Source organism: Chroicocephalus ridibundus, chromosome 4 (genome assembly GCF_963924245.1).
Source record: "Chroicocephalus ridibundus chromosome 4, bChrRid1.1, whole genome shotgun sequence".
Lineage (NCBI taxonomy): Eukaryota > Metazoa > Chordata > Aves > Charadriiformes > Laridae > Chroicocephalus > Chroicocephalus ridibundus.
The window spans coordinates 93,933,484-93,955,011 of record NC_086287.1 but is presented as its reverse complement, the minus strand read 5'-3'; the positions used below and the strand labels follow the sequence as shown (position 1 = coordinate 93,955,011).

At 55.3% G+C, this 21,528-nt stretch overlaps 1 protein-coding gene across 3 annotated transcripts in view; it reads left to right on the top strand.

The window, feature by feature from the left end:
- The window catches only part of ANKRD11 (ankyrin repeat domain containing 11), a 158,048-nt gene that overhangs the window by 115,382 nt on the left and 21,138 nt on the right, over positions 1-21,528 (top strand). For all 3 annotated transcript variants that reach the window (XM_063334856.1, XM_063334858.1, XM_063334857.1), the window contains 2 exons: positions 1,977-2,121; positions 10,700-10,838. In XM_063334856.1, the coding sequence (XP_063190926.1) occupies positions 2,035-2,121; positions 10,700-10,838 (226 nt within the window). In that variant the 5' untranslated portion in view covers positions 1,977-2,034. The remainder of the gene's footprint in view (positions 1-1,976; positions 2,122-10,699; positions 10,839-21,528) is intronic.

Here is a 21,528-nt window from a genome sequence, read left to right as displayed (position 1 = left end):
TCTGGCGCTTGTGCTGGGCTGCAGGCCCTTCAAGTGATGAAGAGCAGAAATTTGGAGGCTCTGACAGAAAATTGTGTATTTTCTCTTTATGGACATGCTGGGTGGGAATGCTGAATTTGCTTCACTTTCCCCCCTTGTTTTTGCTTCCCATCTGCAGCGATGAGGGAGGCTGATCAGCCTGTGCTCGTGTCTTTGCCAGTTTGCGTCCTTTCCTGCTTTCGCATCCAAAAGGAAAGGGCTGGGGGCTCCTGACTGGGGGTCCCGAAAGTCAGCACGGCAGCTTGTCTCTGCATCAAGCAGACACAAAGTGGCCTCAGTCCCCAAGCAGACACAAGGGGGACACAAAGTGGCCTCAGTCCCCAAAGCCTCCCTTCCTAATCATGGGTAACTGTCCTCCCGCAGCCCAGGCGGAGGAGCCAGGGCAGAGGATTAGCCCCTTGGAAAGCACAGTCTCCTGCTGAAAATGCCAGCGCCGGGATGTCTTAGCACTGTGTGCGGTGCTTTGGTCTGGGAATCTGTGCTGCTGCAGGGCTGGGACGGGGCCTCAAAAATCACTTTTTTACCAAAAAAAAAAAACCCAAAACCAAAACACACCCACAAACCAACCCAAAGGGCCCTAAAGCCTCTGAAGCGTAAATGAAACATTTAAATTACGAAGGGATTTCCAGGGAACTTCTAAAAGAGAAGGCTGATGAAAGCACCGCGCTAGTCTTCCTCTAGCCTTTAACCCCCTGTCCTGCCCCAGCCACCGCAGGGGACTCAGCCCCCGGTGGGAAGGTGCTGGGATCTCCTGATGCTGCCCGGGACCGGGTTCAAGGTCCGCGCTGCTTCGTCCCCTGTCCCCGAGCCCGCGGGAGGGTTTGGCTCCATTCCTCTCCTCTGTTTTCTTTCTCTCTCCCCGCCCACAGAATTCCCATCTTGTGATGGAGCGCTGCGTGACTTTGTTCCTGGACAATTTCCTGCAATTGTAGCTCTGCAGAAACCCAGCCGCTATTATAAGAAGTTAATGGGTGCAATGTGGAGTGTTGTCAGGTGGCAATTAGCTGGGGAAAGAGTTTTCAAATGGTGCCTGTTTATGCCGTTTCAGCGTAAGTACAACGAGACCTTTGCTGTAGGGATTGATGCGGGTCACTTCTCGGAGATATACTGTTGCACGGATGCTTTTTAGCCTCTGGTCTCAGGAGAGGAGATATTTTTGTTCACCTAAAAAGGCCTTGCCTGCCTTGGCTTCAGCTGGTATTTCTGATCCCTGTTGCAGCTCGTGCTTTGCTGTATTTCAGATGTCAGTTGTCTTTTCAGCCCTGTAACCAGGCAACACATGGCAGGAGCAGGGAGCGCTTTGTTATTCTCCAAATTGTCTTACCTAGGCCAAGGCGCGGCGGCAGCGGCGGTGCCGGGGTGAGGAGCCCGTGGCGAGCCGCTCTGGGAACGCTGTGCCCCCTCGGCGTTTTCTGGTCTTGTCTCATCATGGCGTCACGTTCAAAAAGTGTGTTTTATAAGTAGGTTTTGTGATTTCGTGATGTGCGTGTTGGTCCTGTGGGTGTCTGGGAATTCAGCCTGACAAACCAGGGGAGCAGGGCTGTCCCTGCCCCGGACGCGTACCCAGGGGTCCATCCCCGGGTCCCCGCACTCTAGACAGAGCTGGAGCTGCAAGAAGCTTTACGTAGGCTTGCCAGGATGCTGTAGGTGAAGAACGGGAGGGATATTGTTCTTTGTTTGGGCATGATCCGTTTTAAGCTATCCCTTGGACATGAAACAAGTCATGTTTGCAGCTGCAGGTCCCAGCTCGCTCCCCATGCGGAAGGTGGCAGAAGCCAGCAGCGGTTTTGCCCAGCGCTTGGAGGTGCTCTGCCATCCCGGTGTTGCCGTTGAAGAGTTTGGTGGGGGTTTATCCCCATGGGAAGTGTCTTAACTTTTTCCCCCCGGTGGAAGATCCTTTGGAGGTGTCTAACTTCTCTTTTCCTCTCTCTAAACAGACGGTTGATGATGAAGCGATGGCAGCATAAATGAAGATCAAGTAAGGAAGGCAGAACGATGCCCAAGGGTGGGTGTTCTAAAACACCACAGCCAGAAGATTTCTCTCTCAGCAACGACATGGTGGAGAAACAAACGGGGAAAAAGGTAACGTGTTTGGTTCGCTTGCCTTCCTTTAGAGATGCTGCCCCTTGTGCCTGACGTTTTCAAGCCGCGGCAGTATTGCATGTGGCAGGAGGTTGCCGTGGGCTGTTATCAATGGAATCAAATCCGTGTATTGGTGTGCTGCCAGCTGATGGGGTCCGCTTTATTTCTCGGTGGCTGCAATACTTCCCGGGAGGTGCTGCGGCCACGTAGGCCCGACTCGGCCAAGCAACGGGGGGATGCTTTGGAAGATCCTCTGTGCGTTTTTAAGGCTTTCTGCAGTAAGCTGTGGAAGGAGCAAGTAATGCAGTGATCTGGCAAGTGCGTGCTGTGCGAGGGAGGAGTTTCTCCTCCTCCTCTGGCTGTAAATGCTGCGTCTGTGTCAGGCTCGGCTGGTCTTGCTTCACCCAGAAGTCTGGGCTCTGAGTGTGGCCCGACCAGGACTCAGCGCGTGAGCTGCTCTGCTGAAATTACCGCTTCTGGGGTTTTATGGGAAGTGTTTAGGTTTTGACCGGGCTTGAGGTGAGGTTACTGAGATGAAATCTGAGTTTAAAGATAAGTAAGTTCACGCTTCTCTCCTTCATTCCCAGATTTCTTGGTTTGCTCCGGACTTAAGCTTTGCCTCCTCTCATTCAGCTTTTTTTCATCCTTCTCAGTGTTGGTAGTTTCCAGTGAATAGTTGTGCAGAAAGCTGTGTACAAGCGTTACCTTTAAATAAAAATTAAAAGCTACGTCTGCTGTATTCCGCTATGGAAACAGATATCATCCGCTTTCCTCCCACCTCCTTGCTCCAGTTTCTCAGTGCTCCCCCAGGAGTTTCTGCCAGGCGCCGGGAGCTGAAGCTGAGCTTTGCGAGCCCCGGCGATGCTCTGCCTCTTGCTCTGTCGCTTCCCCGGCCACCCCGCCCGTGTTGATGATGGTGACTCCCCTTATGATTGAGGTCCTATTATTGACAAAATGACAAATAACCGGTGGGAAAATCCCAGGCAGAAGTTTGGTTATCGAGGGTGCTGGTTCCCCTTTCCGTGTCACCGGGCGTGCATGGGTCCGGTCCAGGAGCCGTGCCGAGAGCCGGAGCTTCTAGGAGGGGGGACAAAAACTAGGAGCAGGGGTGTTGGAGGTGAAACAGCTGCCCTGTTGCGTCGGGAAGATACCAGCATTTACCCTGGGAAATGAGGCTGAGCCCGGCAGCGCAGGATATGTAAATACAGGGTTTTGTCTGCGCTGTGTAAGAAGCTTAATGTTGGCGCAGGTGCTTCGGGAGGGAGAGGATCAGTTATAATATGAATCAGCTCCCATTTTATTTCATCCACTCGCGCCAGCTTAAAGGCTGCATGTTATTTACAGAGCAGGTTTGTTGAGCGGCGCTAGGGATGCCGGGAACTGGAGTTATCTCCCGCTGGCTAAATAACTAGGACACAAATAATTTTATGCTTCCCATTCAGAGGCGTCAGCGCAGACCTGCGGAGAGTGGTATTGAGTAAGGACGGGGACGCGCCTTTCTGCTCACTTCATTCTGCTCTTCTCAATGGAGAAAAAAACTTGCAGTCCTCCGGGGGCTGAGCTGAGATCCAGCCTAAGCGGCCGAAGGACATGGTGCAGCAAATCGCCCCGTTTCTAGTTAACTCTGGAGTGTGAGCTGGAGCAGTGACTCAGGGTAAAAGCACTCGGTCGTTAGACCTCCTCCTTCCAGACGCTGTTGTACCTGCCTGTCAAGCAAGCGGCTGCTTTTAATTTATCTTGCCTTTGTCAACACTTTCAAAGGCCCGAGCCCGCGGCTTGGCAGACGCCGGCTGGCAGAGGCTCGCTGGGGAAGGCAGAGAGCGGCTGCGGCAGAGCCGGCACCGAGCCGCACGGAGGGACCCGCACCCACCGGGGCTGCCCGCGACGGGGCACAGGGCGAGCGTGGTGAAGCAATAGCTGCGTTGCCACTTAGTTTTTCTCTCCATGTGGCCTTAGTATCGACCGTCGTTTTAACATCAGCTTCATGTGTTGGGGCTGTGAAGCTCCAGCACTGAAGGCGAGTGACGGCGCAGGATGCTCGGCGGTCCTGGGGTTGCGGTGGGCTGAGCGCCGCAGGAAACGTGTGAGTTCTGCGCTTGAAAAGACGCGACAGCCGGGCTCTCCGGGAGGCTGCCCTGTCTGCAGAGGGCTCGCGCTTTGTGGAAGAGGGTGCGAGCTGCTGCCTTTCGGTTGCAGAGCTAATTATAAGAGGGAACTCCTCCTTGCTCTCCGCTCCGTGCCCTTCCAGGGGAGGGACCTATTAACTCGTGCGACGTCGCTTGTGCTGGCGCAGCCACGAGAAGCAGTTTACAGGCCGTGTCTCTGTTGCCCTCCGTGGCCGACAGCATGAGATGCTTCGTCTGCTTTGCTGCCGTTGAGCGAGGAGCCGTTTCTCCCGGGGTTAGCGGAGGCAGCCAGGCGGCCGGTCGGGCCCTTGCCAGCCTTATATGGCTGCGCACAGCCTGCCCGGGGCGGGCTGCCCGCAGCCTCCTCCTGCTCGAGTTCCGTCTGAAGGGTTTTGTAAAAATATGCACACCATATATGAATAATTCTCCTTTCTGGTGTAGATCCGCAGATCCCCGTACCCAGAAGCAGATTACTCATGACTTAGGCTGAGCAGAACGCCGCAGCAAGAATTATATTGGTTGTCGAAACCATTTCCTGATGTGCCTGGGACCGCTCGCTGCGTGGTTACACCGTGTGCTCAGAGGCTGCGGCTGCAGAGGATTTGTCTCTTTATGGGCAAATGCTCCCGCTTGCATAGCGGGAACGGCGGTTGAACACGGAGCAGGGCAGCACTTGACCCCTGGTTTTTGCCGGTAGGAGCTAGCAGAGGTTAGCCGAGCAAACTGGGCAGAGAAGACATTAAGAAAACTGCTGAAGGTGCTGCCTTCTCGCCCCCACCCTTTCCCAGGTGACAGGGGTGGTGGTTCCTCAGGGAGGGAGCCTTGCTGGGGGAGCCGATACAGGCGGATCAAACTCAGTTGGCTTCCACAGGAGAGAAGGGGGAAAACTACTACACTTTTCATCCATAATAATTTCAGTAGCATGGATACGTTTTGCTCCTATTTCATTATTTTTCTTGCCCTTCAAAAAAGTTTTTTGCTTTTTCTCCTTGCTATTCTCCCAGTTCCAGAAAAGAGAGTGTAGTCCTTATTTCTCGATTCTTCTTGAAACCTGTTGGACTGTTAGGGCTGTGCCGCGCCGTACGAACCTGCGCCGGGCTGTGCATCCAGCACAGAGCCCCCCGCCGGGGCCTGAAACGTGCAGACTTAGATACCGAAGAGCCGAGGCTCCAGTGAGGATAAGCAGCCCGTAGTCGCTGCAGGGCAGTGTTTCCTACAAACCTCCGTGAAGGCCCGAGGCACGCGGGAAAGGGGCTTCAGTTCCAGTTGTCTCCGTAATGTTTTGTTGCAACGTTGATCGTGACCCGAATTCAGACTTTCTGAAACTTGGTGTGTGCGTGTGTGTATGTGTTGTGCTCTGGTTTTGGAAAGGACACGAGGGGACCCAGGGTTCGGGGATACCGGCACTTGGTTTCCACCACGTCCAGTGTGCTCTCTGGGTAAAATCCGTCCCTTTCTGTAGCGCAGGGTGTGAACCCTTGTCCTGCCCCTTCTCTCCCCCGCAGCAGAGACCTGGTCAGGAAACGGCAAACTGTCGAGGGAAACTCCCGCTCTCGCAGCGTTTTGCCGACGGCAGGAGTTTGATGAGGGGCATCGCCCAGGGGCCACGAGTGTTGGAGCCCTTGGTCCTCCCGGGCTTCTCTCCTCCCAGGCTGGTTCTGTTCATCGCTGCTTATTTTTTACTGGCATCGGAACCTGAAATGCATTCAACTCATTTTGGGAGAACAAAGGGCTTTGGGGGATTTCCATCGCTGGCAATGCGAGTCTTTGCATAAGCGGCTGGGATGTGAGTCAGGTTTTGTCGGCGCTGAAGCGCGGGCAGGGCTCCGGCGCGGCTCCGGGCGGGCAGAGGCGATGGCTCAGCGTCCGTGTGCGAGCACCGACGGCACAGCCCCGCTGCGCCCAGCGCCGGGACGGAGGGGAGGAGCGGGCTGCGGATGCACGGCCCGTCCTGTAAAGCAAGATCAGCTTCTCTGCTGGAAATAGAAATGCCTTTGCATGGGTTTGTATGTGGATGCAGAATTTTGCATCTAAAAGAACCATGTGTTTGGGTTTGCTCTTGAGACGCTACGTTAAGCTGGCCTGGCTGGAGTTCTGCGTGAGGGTGAAAAGTGGCTTTTATTTGAGTATGTCATTAATGGCCTCAGCAGATTGCTATCAGGGTCTCGTGCTGATTAGATCTTTCTCGTAAAGAGAAGTCAGCACAGAGGCGGTGAAGCGCTTCCAGTCCATCCGCTGCACGCGTGGCTTACAGCGACGTAGCATCTCACGGCAGGCAGCTTCTGGGGGCCGGTTCCTGGTCGGTCTGTGCTCCAAGCCCTGGCGGCTGATAGCAACTTGTGATGCGTCTTTTAACTGTAGCAAGTGTAAATCGTGCTGGGTTCGGTTATTCATATAGTAAATCTTACTAATAACGTAACGCGAGGGTAGGGGATTTTTCCTGAAGTCGTGGTCTGCCATCTGCCCTTCGCCAGAGCAGCTTTTGTTAACACCTACGGAAGGGGAACTTGTCTCTGTTGCTGAGCTCTCGACAGTGCCCCCGTCCCCAGGCTTGTCTGTTACCCTCAGCAAGAGCTGCCCGGCCTTGGAGAGCCCCCAGCCTGTCTTACACACAGATGTTCATACGAGTTTCTCTGCAAGGTCGATTAATTTGGATTTGTTCCTTTTGTGAAACCTGATTCAGAGGAGCCTGAGCTTACTTCAAACAGGAGGAGACCTAAAAACAAAAACAGCTTCTACTCGAGAAAAGGACGACGTTCTTCGTTACAAAATTGGAAATAATGAGGGAAGTAAAGCTTAAAATAAGAAAATGAAAACGCGCGTCACTTTCAGGAATATGATTCTCCAAGATGCCTTAATTTCTCTGCGGTGGTTTCGACGCCAACTGCTGCAGGCGTCCTCAGCAGGTCGCTGCTTTCCAGGGGGGAGCGAAGTTTGGATCTTCTTTGCTCCAATTAGTATAAAAGGTTATCGTTGTGCTACTGTACAAATTAATCTTCAAAGCAGTGCTGGGACTGCCGCCACTTCCTTGGTTCCTTGGTATTTAGTTTTGCTGAATTTACTGGATTAGCAGCTCCGAGCGTTAGGGCGAATGCAAACGAAGCGTTGCCTGAGCGTGCCCGACGCTGGGATTCGCACAGCCGGTGCCATTTCCATGCCGGGCTCACCGTCTTGTCTGGGAAGGGTTTTTGCCTAATTCCTCTCTTCTTTGTCTTTCCTCCAACACGGAGCTTTTAACAACATCGCAGTAACTTTCTAGAATAAGTTGCGTTTTCACCTGTCCTGCGCTTTTTCTTATTCCTGAGCGCGCAGAGATCCCGAACAGCGTTAATCCAGCAGGCGGCTGACCTGGCTTGTGGGCACCGCACGTCCCCTGCGCCTGCAGGTTTGGGCTTCTGCACCACAGCGGCAAAGTCCAAAGATTAAGGGAGTTTTAGAGAAGGTATGTTTTAAAAAAAGCTGTCACCAATCGTCCTTTGCTGTGAAGTGGGGTGCGAGAGCAGCGGCGCTGCCCAGAGCCGGGTTGCCTGCGAGGCAGAGTGCTTTTCAGGCAGCAGAGGACTTGTCGGGGTTTGCTCCAGCTGAAATCTATTTTAAGGTGACAAACAAGGAAAGGATTCGTATTTTTTGTGTTGAGCACAATTGACCTCTTGTTGGAGCTCCCGACGTGAAACTGGTGTCTGGAAGAAATGCTGGGAGTGGAGGAAATCCCACCGCGGGGGGCCGGGGTCTCAGCCGCATCCTGACCTCCTGCTGCGAGAGCAGGCGAAGAGTACGTTAGCGCTGCAACAGCAGGTGGAAGAGGCTGCTCAAAGGGCCTGGGTGTGGAGATTGCAGTACAGACACCGAGCGTGAAGGCCGATGCAGGGAGGCATCATTTTCGAAGCCTCAGCTATGACTGATCCACCTCAGAATCTTCTAGAAGTACCTCTCTTACCGAGGACTGCCAGCACTCGGTGCTGGCAAACCTGCGCCCCAGGTGCTGGGCGTGAGAGGCGCAAACGCGCTTTCAGAGCAGGAAAAGGTGCTGGGTTTCACCCACACTTTGTGCCCGATCCCGTGGCTCCCCGGTGGCGGAGCAGCTGGGATGCGATGTGTGCAGGTGTGAGGAGGAGACATGCCCACGGTCTTCTCTGGTTTTATGCTCTTATCCCGGGCTCTGACTTTTAAGGGTAAAAATTGGTGGGCTGGTGGTTGTCTTGAAGTGCAGCTGAAGTTTTTGAGGGGAACGTTGGGGCCGCATCTCTGCAGTCGCTACACCCGGGGAAGATGGTGCTTTTACGCAGGCTCTCGGATACTCAACACTGACGCGGGGTTAGCGGGGTGTGAGTGTAGCGTTGCTGTTCGAGCCTGCGTTAAACCGGGGAGGGAAAGGATGGACCAACTTACCTGCTTGGAACAGGCCACTCCTGGGGGACGATCGGTGGTCCCTGGCGCGACTTACACCTCTGAGCTGGTCACATCAGCCGCTGGCAATAGAAGTGCCGTCATTTGTTATTGCAAACTGTTTTTGTTCACGTCAGAAACAATGAGACAAACGCATTTAAGTCCGCAGAGTTTAAACGAAATGCTGGAGTGTTTGTTTTGGCTCTTGGGGCTTTGTGCCGTCGCTCGGCTGGCTCCTGTGCCGAGGAGGGCTCTGGAGCAGGGCTGTCCTTCCTTGGGCTCCCAGCGTGAGACCCTACGCGCCCACGGCTGAACGTGCCTTGGCTCCCTCCAACCACAACGGCCACCGTCAGATAGGTTTGTTTAGCTTGCTTTACCAAAAAAGGGATTCCCCGACCCATTTTTTTTTTTTTTTAGTCCCCGCTGGAGCGCGGGCGACAGGGGCCGAATCTTGGTCGTGTGGCCGCAGGGCTGTCACGCTGCCCGTCGCGAAGGGGACGCGCGAGCAGAACCCGTTGGTCCGAGGAAACGGTTTCTCTTCAATCTGCGGGTGAAGTTCTGGTGGCCGGACAGAAACTCGGGAAGAGGAAGGAGCAGTGTACACAGTGACGCCGCGGTCTTGTGACTGCTGGCATGGGAGCCACCTGCCAGGGCGCTGAGTCTGATGCAGACGGCATGACTGGGCTTCTCTAAACAAGGGAATTTCTGTTAGATCGGCTCGTCTGAGTTCCCAGCGGTGGTCCTGCATGATTTAGTGTACTGAGATGCTTTTATTTAATCTAACTTTATACCTAAAGCTTAGGGTCTAGGTTTTGCCGAGGTTATTGCAATCGGATCTGTCACAAAGCTGCTCGTTCTGGCCGTGTTTTCAGAGCAGTGGCGCAGTGTTCAATCCAGAAGTGCTTGCTTAAAATAATGCTGTTTCTCATGCGAAAAACACACAAGTGCGTGACTCCAGCCTGCGTGTATCCTCAGCAGACTCCTGAAGTTTGAGTTACGGACCAGTTCTCACTGTTCGTGTGAAAAATCTTGCCCAAGTCTCAATACTTGGTAACTTCGTCTTGCCGGGATGTTTCTTCAAAATTTCTTCCTGCTGCTCGTAGCGAGCAGCCCCCGGCATCGCCTGCTTCACCTCGCTGCACGTTAAAATCCAAACCAGCCCGAATTAATGAGACCGGTGCAAAGCAGACATAGGTCAGTGAGCGCTCAGCCGGCGTCTGCGCCGCGACCATGCTTTTATGCAATATTGGTAGGTTTGTTTTAAGGTAGGTTTGTTTTAAGGTAGCTCCTCCTCTCAAAACCCCAGCAGAGACCTGCGTGGCAGAGGGACGGGGTGATGGAGGCGATGGCGGGAGCGCAGGCAGGGCCTGCCTGCTCTGGGAGGGAGAGTCCTGCCTACGGAATACAGGCAGAGCCGTACTGGCCTTTCTGGTAGAAATCGTTACGCTGACTGTCCAACGCAAACCTTCTAAGTGCATTTGGCTGCCGTGCTGATCCTGTGAACGGTCAGTAACGTTCTCAGGCTTTCGGCTGCCAGAATATTCTCCAGAATAACATGTTATCACGTAAGCTCAAATAGTAATGCCCTGTGCTGGTGCTAGAAATACCGCAGGCCCCAAGGAGAAGCCCTCGGCTCTCCATATTGAACAAAGGGCTTTAACACCATTTTTTGTGTGTCCCCTGGACACGCTGCGCGCACTCCCCCTGCATCCCACTTCTGCCTAGGATCGGGAAACCCTTCCCAAATCCTTGGCTTCCCCCACCCCAGCCTGCCTTTCCCCTGCCCTCGCAGCCGGGCGCATCCCCAGCCGCACACGAGGTATTCGGTGGCCCTGGTTTTCACGTGAATTGGTTGCGGGTTTGGCACCACGCAGCAGCCTTGGTTGGCCGTGCTCTTCTCTGGTGGTGGTTTAGCTTCGTGGAGGCAAGACGCTAAACCCTAATGCCGGAAACCCACAGTAGAAAGGGGAGGACAAGCGCTGCGTGAGGCTGGTGCAGGACGTTGGGGGGTTAGGTGGCCACACTCTGGGGAAGACTCTTGTTAATCTGGTCTCTTCTCTTTCTAGGATAAAGATAAAGTTTCTCTAACCAAGACTCCAAAGTTGGACCGGAGCGATGGCGGCAAAGAGGTGAAAGAGCGAGCGACCAAACGGAAGTTGCCTTTCACTGTTGGAACAAATGGAGATCAAAAGGACTCGGATACAGGTACAGAAATGACATGTTCCACCCTCAAAACGTGAGTGTTGGGGCTGGTGGGGAGCACACAGTATCCAGTAGAAGGGCAATCCGTATTGAAGCCCTGTATCACATTTCCTGCGTACTTTAATTGAAGGAAGAGGCGCGTGGGCAAGAGGGCGACTACTGTGGTATGCGCGTACACATCCGGAGCCGAGTGGATTGAGACCTTTATGTCCTGTATTTACCTGGACCGAGAGGTGGCTTTGTGAGGAGACGCCCCTTCCTTCGGCTGCTGGTCCGTTCTCCTCTGTTGCGAACTAGTCCAGTTCATGAACTGCAGCTCAGACAAGCCGAGAAGCAGTGCTGGGCCTGCTAGTAAGAACTTGGAAAAAAAGAGAATAAAGCTCTTTCAAAGAAAAACTATAAGCAGTAAAAAAAATGTGCTTGCGTGCATCTGCATAAAGTAAACCTGAGATATACGTGTATGTCTGTGTAAATACCTCTGCGTACGCCTCTAGCCACGTTTTGTTGTTTTGGGGCTTTAAATTCTTAGTACTTCGCTGTCTTAAAACTGAACGATTATTTCCAATTGGTGTGCACACAGGTCCTGTCAAAAACATGTAAAACCGCCTGGAGGCCGCACTGATGGGCTGGAGGTGCGGCTTCGGTGATGTGGCCCTCTGGGCCTGTTTGAACGCTTAGGTCGGCTCCTTGGGGCTGGTGCAGGTGGTTCTCAGGACAATAAGGACATTAAGGTGACCTGTTGGCCCCTGGTCTTGGGATTGCCAGGGTGGCTTCGGTGGTTGCCGCGTGGCTGAGCAGCGCGTCCTCAATACGCGCCTGGTCTCAGGGAAGCGTTGGTGCTGCAGTGGGTGTTTCAGTCTGGCTGTGTCACGGTCAGGCAGGTCGCATCTCGTGGCAGAAGAGAGCCTGACACACACGGCTTTTGGCCACCGTGGCCCCACGTAGCTACTGAGACGTCGAACGGGCTGTTTGATTTGTAAGCAGTTGGGAAGTGCTGCTGCAGAACTTTGACGTGGAGAAAATAATGCTATTTGTTTGCAAGGGGCTTAGCTGCGGCTTTATGGGCAGAGGTTTGCGTAGGTCCTTTCTGTACATTTCTAGGAAATCCGCATTTGGAAATAGTTCGGTCGGGTAAGGATCAGAAATTGTGCCAAGAGACAAAATGGACTAAAAGTTGTGGATGTGCTTAGAAATGGTGAGGGAGATGTATTTGCTGTTACTCTCCGGTGAGCGTGCGAGGCGGTCTGACGTGGGACGCGGTGCGTCAGCTTCTGTGAGCTGTCGGCCGGTCTCCCCTGGTTCAGAAGTCGGGAGGGCAGATTTTAAAAGGCCACGAGTGCCGCCTGGGTCATGCAGCCACCACGGTGAGGACACATGGTGTCATGTCCTGGGGCTGGCCCGGCATTTCTGCGGATTTCTGTGTGCCAAGTGGTAATTCAGTTGCTGAACTCCCTGCCCTGAGAGAAGGTTTCAAAACATTAATTCATTTCACTAAGTGACAGCTCGTACTGATGGCTGTGTGCAGGGATGAAGTGTCAGGTTTGCGTTGGTGGCATGCAGATGGGCGAGTGCCTCATAGAATCACAGAGTCGCCCAGGTTGGAAGGGACCTTTAAGATCGAGCCCAACCATCAGCCCAACTCTGACAAAACCACCACTAACCCACGTCCCTCAGCACCACGTCTGCCCGTCTTTTAAATACCTCCAGGGGTGGCGATTCCACCGCTGCCCCGGGCATCGCCAAATGAATAAATGGGGGTTTGCGGCTGTGGGAGAAGGGGCGGCCCCCGGCCGTCGGGGAGCAGATGGGGTGGCAGCCGGACACGGGAGATCCTCCCTCGCTCTCCAGCAGACGGGGTGGGGAGCGCTTGGCGCGGTTCCTGGTGCTGTAGTGTCCCCCTTGAATCAATTCAGAGGCGTCCCCTTTGGAGGGAGAGTGGCCAGGGCAAGGCAAGGCTGATAAGCCACAACCATGGCTGCAGCTTTCTGTCGAGGATGTTCCTGCCACGTTCAATACTTGGTTGAGAATTCAAACCCGAACTTGCTTCAGGGCTGTCTGACCCTCGTGACAGCTAAAATGTCATGGTAGGGCTCCACCAGCTCGCTTTCCCTGCCCCCCAGCAGCAGTTAGCTGCCTCTCACAGGGCTCTGGTCTCTCCCTGGCTGTAGAGATGTTAGAAATGTTCCTGCTGGCGGCATCGAGGAGGAAACTTAAATTAAAAAGAGAGCAGCGGGGTTTGGAGAGCGGAGTGCTGCTGGGGAGAGGCGGTGGCTGCTGCGGGGTGCAGCGGAGCAGCAGCGCGGCCGTGAGACACCCCTGCCCATGGGCTCCTGCCTTGCCCTCTGCTTTCCATCTTCGGAGACGTCTTCCCCTTCCTCTTCAGAGCTCGTCCTTCCTGGGCAAGCGGGTGTGCAAGCGGTGGGGCTGAGCCGAGGGGCGGCAGCGGCCCAGCTCCCTGCCTGCACGCAGGACAGCCGGGGGCCCGGAGGTGGTCAGTGGGCTCAAAGATGCATTTAAAAACAAACTGGGCTCGAGAAACGCTGGGAAGGTGTAGGCGAGTTTCTAAAACCTATTTGGTGGAGACAGAAGAGAGGAAGTGACTCAGCCGCTGGGGAGGAGATAGCAGCAGGGAGCTGCAGATAAACGCGCAGAGGCAGACTCAGACTTAGCAGCAGCCGGTTTCCCTTCTCTGAGATCTTTTACTCCAGGAATCAGATGCTTGAGATGGGAAAAGGCTTACTGGCACCTTGCTCCCCTCTTGCACCACCCCGTTGCAACCTCGGGGCGTTTCAGGCCCTTCTGTTCCTTGGCCTGGCTTTCCTTTAGCAGGTGGAGGCATGTTTGTAGGTGCACAGAAGTTGCCCCTGTCATACGGGGATGGAGGGATGTCCCCGAGCCCGTGCACGTGTAATCAGCGCGGCACTCGTCTAACGACACACCTCTGGCAGTGCATGGCTGGCAGGACGGGCTTTTGTCACCAGCAGAGGGGCTGCGGAGCACCCACCCCACAGCCCCCGACACCTCCCCGCTCCCTGGGCAGAAATGCCACTTTCCTGCGTCCCCGGTGGAGGGGGGAGGCTGCTTTTTCTTGTTCTGTTCCTAAACTTTGGTTTCAGCTCTTGTGAGAAGTGGGATTGCAACATCGTCGTTCGCCGTGCCAGTTGCGGAGTTGACCTTCCTGTAACGCGGTCGTGCTTCCCGGGCTGCTGCGCACAGGCCGTCGTGTTTGTTTGAGGGTAATTTTGCTAGGGCGTTCCACAGCCGCGTGGAATTTGGCTGTAAGGATGTGGGAGCTGGGAGAGCTGTCTTTTTGCCTGTACTGGGGTATTTTGTCCCCTCTTTAAGCGTTCAAACAGTAACGTGAATCCTCATCCTGATTTGTTGCAGTGGCACATCCCCTCGCTGGCAGGTTGCGAGTGTTAACCTACGTCTCTCGCGTGCTCATGTCACCCGTACCTCCCCTCACCGGCGTGGCTTTTCATGGAATCACAGAATGGTGGGGCTGGAAGGGTCCTCTGGAGATCACCCCGTCCAACCCCCTGCCAGAGCAGGGTCACCCAGAGCAGGCGGCACAGGAACACGTCCAGGCGGGGTTGGGATGTCTCCAGAGATGGAGACTCCCCCACCTCTCTGGGCAGCCTGTGCCAGGGCTCTGCCACCCTCACAGCAAAGAAGTTCCTCCTTGTGTTGAGATGGAACTTCTTATGCTCAAGGTTGTGCCCATTACCCCTTGTCCTGTCCCCGGGCACCACTGGGAAGAGCCTGGCCCCATCCTCCTGACACCCCCCCGTCAGTATTTATAAGCGTTGATAAGGTCCCCCCTCAGCCGTCTTTTTTTCCAGCCTGAAGAGACCCAAATCCCTCAGCCTCTCCTCATCGGAGAGGTGTTCCAGTCCCCTCATCACCTTGGTAGCCCTAAGCTACCATTTGCACCCAGGTGTTCCTGGGGGAGGTGTGTGTTTGGGGACAGAGGTCTGCCCCGGTCCCTCGCTCATGCTGGAGTGGGGCATCTCACCTGCCTTCCCCTGAGGCCGCCGCTGCAGCCCGCTCCTTGCCTTGGCTTAGGGGCGCGCGCTGCTGGCGGAGTGCTGATGTCTTCACAAAGCGAGCGAGTAAGCGATTTCGGTCTTGATCTGTTTTTATTTGCAGCAGCCTGCCTCCAGCACAGCGTGCCTTTGCTGCGCCCTGATCCCGAGCCAGCGCTCCCAGTTTGTTCCCGTGCGGAGACGGGCTCGGCGTGGGCTGCGGGAGGTGCTGCTGGCCGGCACTGCTTGAAGTGTATGGTTTGGGCACAGTGGGTTCAGTGCTACATCTTTTAAAATTATCTCCTTCAAAATGGTTTCTAGAGCAACAATTCTGGCTCTCAGGTTCCTCAGAGTTAACTAAATAAACTATCTTTAGTAAAAAAAAAAAAAAAAAAAAAAAATTGCATAAAGCTGTGAGCCTCCAGACTTTGCATGTTACAGGATCCAGCACCGTGGGAGCAGCAGCTCTCTGCCTGAGATTTCTCCTTCCCTCTCCTTTCGCTCGTGCGGCATCTCCCCACATCCACAGACGTTGCCGAGAGCCTACGTGCTGCCTGGCAGCCGCCGAACGAGTAAAGCCAGCTTTTTCTCCCAGCAATTTCAGCAGCTTGTTGAGGCTTCATGCAGCTCGTCGTCTGTGTGCTGCGCTGAAAGGAGGTTAGGCGTTTTTTTAAAAAAAAAAAAAAAATTAGAAAATTGTAATATTAAGAAGCACGCCAGGGAGCATCCTGCGGAGATGGCAGGGGGAAGGGGACGGTCCTGCTGGGAAGCCACCTGCGGGGATGTGTCGGCAGAGGAGGGCAGGGGCGGCTGGCGCGGGGCGCAGCGGCTGAGTCATGGCTGACTCAACGGCACCGGGCTCCGGCACGGGGCTGGGCGCTCCCCGCCTCCCGCCCAGCCTGCGGCGCCGACGCTGCGCACGGGACGGTTTCTTACCGCTCTGCGTCGTGCGGACCCCGTCGGGTAATGCTGCTCGAAGGTCAGCCCTGAAATGCACGGTCCGGAGCGCCAAATTCAATATATCCACTGATAACTGCGGGCAGTTTCTTTAGCTGGATGTCAGGCTGTCACTCGAGTCCCTTGGCTCCAGGTGGAGCGCTGGTTTCCAGGCCTTTAGTCATCATCGGGGAGAGTTAGGACTTAATACAGATCTCCGAGCCCTGTGAGTTGATTCTGGCCTCCGAGAGCTCTCCCTGCGAGCTGGAAAAACCTGAGCAAGGCTGGGTGAAACCTGCGGGTCCGCAGCAGTGCTGGGTGCCCCCTTACCTCCCTGGGTGCAGAATCCTCTGAGGATTCGCTTGGGAGAAGTGAGGAATATGCTGGAGTTACTTTGCCTTTGCAGGGTTGCTGCTGGTTTTTCGTGCCTCCAGCCCCATGACTTGCGCCGCTGCTCCTCCTTGTGCAGAATCTCGAGGCCTGGTTGTATGCGTTTGGTGATAAAGCCAGTGCATGTAAGAGAGCAGCTCAGTTTTGTCCAGATCATGTCCAAACCCTGCCATTGCTAAAAAATACCCAGGCTTAAAATAAATGTATTCTTAAAAGCAGGGGCCCTGGAGCCATCCTGTGCTCCTGCTCGCTGCCGTGGCCGTGTAGAGCTGGCGCAGCATCTGCTGCTCTTGATCGACAAAAGCTGCAACTGGGGTGCCCACCCCTCACCTCGGCAGCTTTAGTCCGCAGCCAAACGCCTCGCTGCTGGGAAGTTCCCCAAAACACCAGAGAAATCCTAATTTTGCAGTGTTCTGCCACGAGACGTCCATGTCTCTGGCAGCTCTTGGAGCCGAGTGCTTTGCAAACCTGAGCTCTCCCGACAGCCTCCCCGAGGAGGGGAGCAGGGGGAGGCAGGAGGGCTTTGCCTGCAGCTGGAAGTGCTGCCGAAGGGGGTCTTTGGTGGGTTGGATGCCATTTAAACCCGGCGGGTGGTAACCTGAAAGCTGGAGCCCTCGGGTCCGGGAGTGGTGTCGAGCTGCCTCCTTCCTCCGCCATCAGCCCGGCAGTGGCTCCCGGCTGAGCAGAAGCCCGGTTGTCCCCCGGCGGCACTGCCTCCGACCCCAGCGTTGCCGCTTCAGTCCCCGGCCGGGGTGGGAGGGCGGATCGGAGTGTGGTTTAGCAGCTTTGTGGCTTCGGGTCATGGGATTTCTCAGCATCGCTTGATATTTTTGTTGTTGTTGTTGTTGCTACAGTTATTTGAGTTGAACCGAATGTCACGGCGGGCAGCGGTGACGATGCCGTGCGCGCCAGGGATGGCGGAGGTGCGGGACCCACCGCGGTACAAGGCACAGAGCAGGAGGAGGGTCCTGTTCTGGAGATGGAGAACAGCAGCTTCCCGTGCCGACAGAAATAACAGCAGCAGCATCTGCATCTGTTGTGGCCTTGTGGCATTTGATGGTCATCTCAGCTCGGGGGCGGGAGATGTTGCTAGACTCTGGATGGGGAAGAAAACTAGAAAACATGGCCTGAGAGCCCGGCATGCCCCGCATCTGAAATGTGAAAGTTCTTAAGCTATTTCTGTCTCTCGCTTTGAAAAAAGAAACAAAAGCAGTGCCATGCTTTTAAGTTCTTGAATAACAAAGTGGGTGTAAGCTGGGAAGGAGAAGGTGGTGGAACTACTCCGTGTCCCCAGCCCTCCTGCGTCCCCAGCCCTTTGCCCGCTCTTGCCACCCCTCCTGGCTGCCCGTCACACTCTGCTGGCGTTTGGGGGGGGTGCTGGTGACCCCCAGCCACGGGCTGGTGCTGCCACAGGGCTGGGGCAATGTCCGTCCATCCAGCTGCGCTCTGACTTGGCGTGTCTGGCAGCTTCCTTGCCCCGAGTCTGAGGTCCCTTCCCGACCCGGCCACAGGTTTCTGAGGTTGCAGTCCCCACAACTTATTTACACCCCATGATATATTTATTTAGCAAGCGGCCGTACCCCCAGAGCAGCTACCGCTGAAGGTGCCGTGGCTGCCCCTGCCCCCCTGCAGAGCGCCTGAGCGCTCGCCCTGAGGATCCGCCTTGGCACAGGAGGGTTTTGCTTTCTGGGGAAGAGGGGAGAGAGAAAACCCCAGCCGAGTCCTCCGAGCTCATCCGCGCACACCGACCTTTCCCTGGCTTCGGAAGGGCTGGCGGGTTCCCCAGGCCGAGCCCAGGGGCTCGTAGCCGGCCGGGGAGGTGCTGCTGGTAGACCGGGGTTAGCGTGAGTACGGTCAGCAGGACCTGGCCTCGGAGCTTGAAACCCCTCCTGCTTTTCAGCCTCCTTCATGCTAATCCCCCGAGTATGTTATGTGACGCTAATTACTAGGTTAGAAAACGCTTGATGAATCAGATGACCTAAGCCATCGTCCTCTCCTGGAGCCGGCTCTCGGATTGCCTAATGCCTGCGAGTGTTTTGAGCGACATTGCATGGGAACGGGCTCGTTAGTCACAAGTTGCGAGGCTGGCGAGGGAATCCGTGAGAAGCAAATTGCTGGCTTATTAAAAAATGCATCTGCGTACGAAACTGTTATTTGTGCGCGTTTTCTGTCGCTGGCTTCGGTCTGATGTGTGCAGCTGGGGGACTCTGTGCTGCATTGGGTCTTTCTTTGGTTGTATAATTTCAGTCCTTTTACCAAAATAGTCAAGAAACTGTTCTCACCTAGCAACCAGGCAGAGAGAGAATGTCAGAGCTTCTCCGTTTCTAGCTGGGCTCCATAATGCCGGTACAGTGTGGATAAACTGGCAAACACCAGCCTTCAGATCACCCTTAGAAACTCCCCGTGTGCATCAGCCATCTGGGAAGTGCTGTGCGGAAAAGCAGGTCGTTTTATGACAGGAGCTGCCATAAATCTCCCTCCTCCCCCCCGCATCACCTCCTTAACATGCAGGGAGAGAGGTTGCAGTGTGCTGTGTCTCTGTGAACCAAAAATCTATCAATGATGGCTTTTTCCTTAATACAAGAGCTTTTATCAGTGCTGTCTGCAGAGCGTCCTGCCCCCAGCTCCCGGGAGGGGAGAGCTGGCCGGGCGGCTGTGCAGAGCCTTCCTCCCCCGTCCCCCCTCCTCCGGCTCTTTCTGTTTCCCGGGAAATGAAAGGTTTGGACCTGAAAATCGATCTCTCTTGGAATTATTTGCGTTCTAACGTGGAGATTGTTGTTTCTGATAGAAACCTCTCGGTTCCTTGGCAGCACTTTGTTAGCCAGTGGCCACTCTGGTGAGAAGATGCATTTACACGTTTCTGCACAACTGTGTTGCCTGTCCTGTAAGTCTAGGGAAAACGCCAGTATTTGGATCGCAGCCTATCGCGCAGCCTTAAACCTTTCTAGCCAAATTATGCTTTTAAAAATACTGCAACCACTGGGTCAGGGCCTGCGGATCCCTCGTCCCCGGGGAGCTGGGATGAGCGGTGAGGAGCGTGGGCTCAGTTCCACGCGCAGTGACCTGATGTGGTTATAAATGGGCTTGTTCCCTCCCGCCGGCACCTCTTCTCTGCTCCTGTCGAAGCCGACGGCTCTGCCATCCTTTCAGTGTAGCTGTGCAGGGTGAGTCTCTGGCTCTGGACCCGCTCCATCCTTCGCATTAGGAAACAGCACGCCGCCGTACGGGAGCGGCTCAGGGCGCCTTCCGTGCCGTTCTGCCGAAGCAGACCCTGCGACAGCTTTTCCTCAGTTTCCTTTTTGGCATCTGCTTTCGTTTGGCTGATTAACCAGACATCCATCTCCCAACTCTGCCCCACAGTCTGTTTGTGCTGCAGGCTCCGCGGCGCATCCATGGACTCGTGGTGCAAAGCGTGCCTCCTCCCTGCCTTGGCCTTCAGGTGCAGCTCTCCAGCCCGAGCGCCGTGTTCCTCTGCTTTATGGTGGTCCCCGTGCAGTCGTGCCAGCCCCGTTTGCCCTTCTCGCCGTGCTCTCCGCAGCCTCGCGCTCGCCTGGCTTCTGTCCTGCTCCCCTGCTGCCCTCTCTTGTTTATCTGCCCATGCCGTTGTGCCGCTTCCCATTTCACGCCGCTGCTGCGCTTAACCTGCTGCTGGTGTCCTCCCCGTGCCCCGGCAGCGACGCCGCCTCGAATCCTTCCCCTCGGCACCGCCCTGTGTGCTGGTCCTTAAGTTCTGGGGTGCCCGCGGAGCCTTGGGGCGTGCTTGTATCGTGCTGCTGTAAACCTTTCGACTCGTGATCGGTCTTCTTCAGCGCATGTTGGTCCGTGTCTGCAGACGCCCTGCGAGCGTGTGTAAGCATCCGCACGCCGGGGCTCCGGGCTGCCCGCGCTCAGGTTAAACCTGCTTTTCCCCCGGTTTGAGCTGACACGCTCCAAAACGTTTTATGCCCTACAACTCCTGCAGTAAAAATGAGTCACTCTTACGCATGTGGATGGGGAAAGCAGAGGCTTGTGCGGTCTCTTGGGGGTGCAATGCAGTCTCTATTGCTGTCTGTACCGTTCTAATTTATTCTTATTGATCTTTTGTTTGTGTGCTTGCTTGGCAAATAAACTGTTGAAAATCCCGACTCATCGGCGAGCCAACAGTCAGTCTCTCCGTGCAGTGCTGAGATGTTCAGCGTGAGCTGCTTATTTGGAAATGGTATTTTTCCTCAGGGTACCACCTTATATGCGTGTGTTGTCATGTCGGAGCAGTTTAAACAGATGCTTTTTGCATTACAGGGTACGACGCGTTCGTGGGGAGCGAGGAGCTGTGCTGCTCAGCCGCAGCTCCGGGTTGGAGCTCCCATCCCCACAACCTGCCAGCATCTCACAGCGCGCGTTCGAGAAATCTCTGAAAGATTTTCCATCACAGCCCTTTTCCCTTTCCTTCCCGGCCTCTCTCCTCTCTCCCGTTCCGGCTGGGGCCAGGGGTTCAGCCTGCATGGTGCTGCCCTGCAGCCCTACAAGCTGGTACCGAACGCCTCCATGAGAAGCAGGACCTGCCCTGGGACCTCCGTGGAGCTGCAGACGGGCTTCCAGCAGCCTCAGATTTGTGCTCCCTGTTGCAGCAGCACGAGCATCGCATCACCTGGAGTCTAGTTTGGGCACGAGAACCACCTGCGGGCTAATGCTCGGACCCCTTTGTCCTGGGAACCTGCTCCTCTCCTGCCTTGCGCGAGCCTCTTGGGGTTTAGTGTGATGAAAGGAAGGAGAAGCGGTTCCCCGGCTGCGTTCGGCAGCCGCAGCTCTGCTCACATCCCGCTATTCCCCTTTAAGCTTGTGCACGCGGTTCCTGCTGGTGTCAGCGCGAGGGGAGAGCCGAGCAGGATCCCCAAATTAAACCACGGCAGCGCCAGGCGGAAGCTTTGCTCTGTAGGTTTGCAGAAGGGTGAAGCAAAAGCAGCAAACGAGCTGCTTTAAAAATAGCTAAACGGAGGTGTGGCTCATCCCCGGGCGGGCGCGCAGCGCGTCGCTGGGTGGCTGTGGTCGTCCTTCCCACCGGGATCGGTGCGCGCGGTCCAGCCACCGTCTCTGGTGACGGTGGGCAGTGAGATAACCGCCGCAGGGGGGCTCCTTGCCCGCACACCCCCTTGTACCTCTGGGTTTTGTGCTTCCGTGGAGGGACTGGCGTGCGTACAGCCTCGCTAAAGGAGTTTTAGTGGAAAATAACCTTTGTTCCTGTTTGCTGAGGTATTTACCCACTGTGAGCGTTTCTCTTAATTTGCTCCACGTTGCTGCAAGGTGTTACAGAAAAGCGTTTAATTAGAGGAGAAGGAGCAGCCTGCAGGAGCCAGCGGCACTTG